The 2,655-nt window shown below is 37.1% G+C and overlaps 1 protein-coding gene across 1 annotated transcript; it reads left to right on the top strand.

Annotated features, from left to right (window-relative positions):
• LOC100765094 (olfactory receptor 148) lies at positions 1-918 on the top strand. Its single transcript, XM_027412288.1, has one exon. It carries the CDS (start codon positions 1-3, stop codon positions 916-918), a length of 918 nt encoding a protein of 305 aa, XP_027268089.1.
• Positions 919-2,655: the final 1,737 nt, after the last annotated feature.

The raw sequence follows: 2,655 nt of genomic DNA, 5'->3' as shown, positions 1-2,655 counted from the left end.
ATGGGAAATCACACATTGCTGCATGAATTTATTCTATTGGGAATACCCCAGACACAAGGACTGGAGACTCTGCTCTTTGTTTTATTCTTATTCATATACTTCTTCACATTGCTTGGAAATTTGCTCATCTTTACAGCAATAGTTTCTTCATCTACTCTTCACACTCCTATGTATTTCTTCTTGGGACTTCTATCCATTTTTGACATGCTATTCCCATCAGTAACCTGTCCCAAGATGCTCCTTTATCTCTCTGGTCAGAGCCCAGCCATCTCTTACAAAGGCTGTGCTGCCCAACTTTTCTTCTATCACTTTTTGGGATCTACTGAAGGTTGCCTCTATTCTGTGATGGCTTATGATCGCTATGTTGCCATCTGTCACCCACTGAGATACATGCTCATCATGAAACCTGGAGTGTGCCTGAGTTTAGTCACAGTATCCTGGTTAGTAGGTTGTCTTCAATCCAGCATCCTAACATCCTTTACCTTTCACTTAACTTACTGTGGACCCAACCATGTCCATCATTTCTTCTGTGACATTCCTGCAGTTTTACCTCTAGCTTGCACTGATAGTAAACTGGCTCAGAAGGTGGGTTCCATTAATGTTGGCTTTCTGGCTCTGATGCTTCTCTTCAGTGTTTGTGTCTCTTATGCACACATTGGGATTGCCATTCTGAAAATCCGTTCAGCAGAAGGCAGGCAGAAAGCATTCTCCACCTGCAGTGCCCACCTCACTGCCATCCTCTGTGCCTATGGACCTGTAATCATCATCTACTTACAGCGCACACCAAACCCCCTGCTTGGTGCTGTGGTGCAAATATTAAATAATATTGTCTCACCCATGCTGAACTCTTTAATCTATTCACTGAGGAACAAGGAAGTGAAGAGATCCTTGAGAAGGGTGTTTCACAGTTTAGCCTAGGCGTTCAGGAATGAATTATAGAGTTCACAAAGAATTTTTAAAAGTTATTATCTTTTATCATCCATCTCCTATTTCATTCTCTTAAACAAATGAGCCCACAACAGAAAACACTTAGTTATAGATTTTTCAATTTTGTATATCATTCATCACCATGGTCTCATAAATAAAACTATATCCATTGCCTTGCTTTTCCTGGGCAAATAAACTGTTATCCTCATGAAACAGCTGAAGACAATTTTCTTGTCACCATAAAGGGCTTTCTTTTTTGTGATTAAAGATAGAAAAGAACTTTGATCCTCCTTTACTCCTCTCTGTGTTGAGTCTGGCCTCACTTCAACTTCTGTTGTGGTTAAAATGCACTTCTGCTTCCTGCCTACTGGCATTTCTTTGTCAAATTTTATAGACTCTTAAATTATATTTTTAGAGCCGTAGTTGTTCTTCAGACAGTGAGATGATATTTTTTCACATATATCAACTTCTTTAACTTTCCTTTCATGACCATAAAGGAAAGTTTACACATTCCTAAAGGTGCTTTAAATAAAATCCCCAAAATACCAAACCAGTTTGGTTTATTATTCAGTAACCAGAGCTTTAGTTCAAATACAGTTTACTTCAAAATTCTTGATGTTTAATGACAATAACTTTATCTATTGAAACATATCTTTGACCTCCACACTTCTCCCCACTCAATACATTCAAAAATAAGTAAATAAAGGTAAGATTTAGACATCCCCCCCCACACACAACTTGTCCAATCCTTAGGAATGAAGTCTGGCAATGTACCATTCATTGTTAGCTCTCAAGAGAATTTATGTCAGAAAAGAGTGAGTCAAAAAATAACTTGGAGTGATCACAGACACAGGTCTTCTTGATACATTAACTCTGTCATCACCAGCCATTCTACTATACCTTTGGCTCTAATTGTAGGTAATGTAAAGTCTTTTTCTCTGTACCCTATTCCGGTAAAACCAGGATTGGCCCAAGTCCTCTTATAGAATCCTGAGCCATGATTTTATCCCTGCACTATGCTACCATTGCCCAAAGGACATGACCAATTAAGACTTGGATGAATTACTAGATATAACTTAACAACTCAAACTGTGATAGAAGTGCATAGTTATTGTCACATAGTAGGAACATTATTTGATGTTTCACCTAGAAAAACATATATATATATATATATATATATATATATATATATATATATATACACACACAACATCTGTTTCTAAGTAAGAATAGAATATATGTCTTCTATTTCCATTACTCAGAGAGATCCAAGTGTCCTCCCTTGAGCCCTCCTTGTTACCTACCCTCTCTGGGTCTGTGATTATAGCATGGTTATCCTTTACTTTACTTATGAGTAAAGTAAATAGCCACTTATGAGTGACTGCATACCATGTTTGACTTTCTGTATCTGGGTTACCTACCTGAGGATGATTTTTCTAGTTCCATCCATTTGCTTTCAAATTTCATAATACCATTATTTTTTTAAAAAAAGCTATACCATATTTTCTTTATCCATTCTTCAGTTTATGGACACATAGGTTGTTTCTAGTTTCTGGCTATTATATATAAAGTGCTATGAGTATAGTTGAGCAAGTGTCCTCATGGTATGATTGAACATCCTTTGGGTATATTCCCAAGAGTGGCATACGTAAGTCTTGAAGTGGATTGATTCCCAATTTTCTGAGAAACAGCCATATTGATTTCCAAAGAGACTGTACAAGTTTGCAT

Source organism: Cricetulus griseus, chromosome 4 (genome assembly GCF_003668045.3).
Source record: "Cricetulus griseus strain 17A/GY chromosome 4, alternate assembly CriGri-PICRH-1.0, whole genome shotgun sequence".
In the NCBI taxonomy this organism is placed as follows: domain Eukaryota; kingdom Metazoa; phylum Chordata; class Mammalia; order Rodentia; family Cricetidae; genus Cricetulus; species Cricetulus griseus.
Note: the sequence above shows the minus strand (reverse complement) of the source record. Positions and strands in the feature narration are given on the sequence as shown.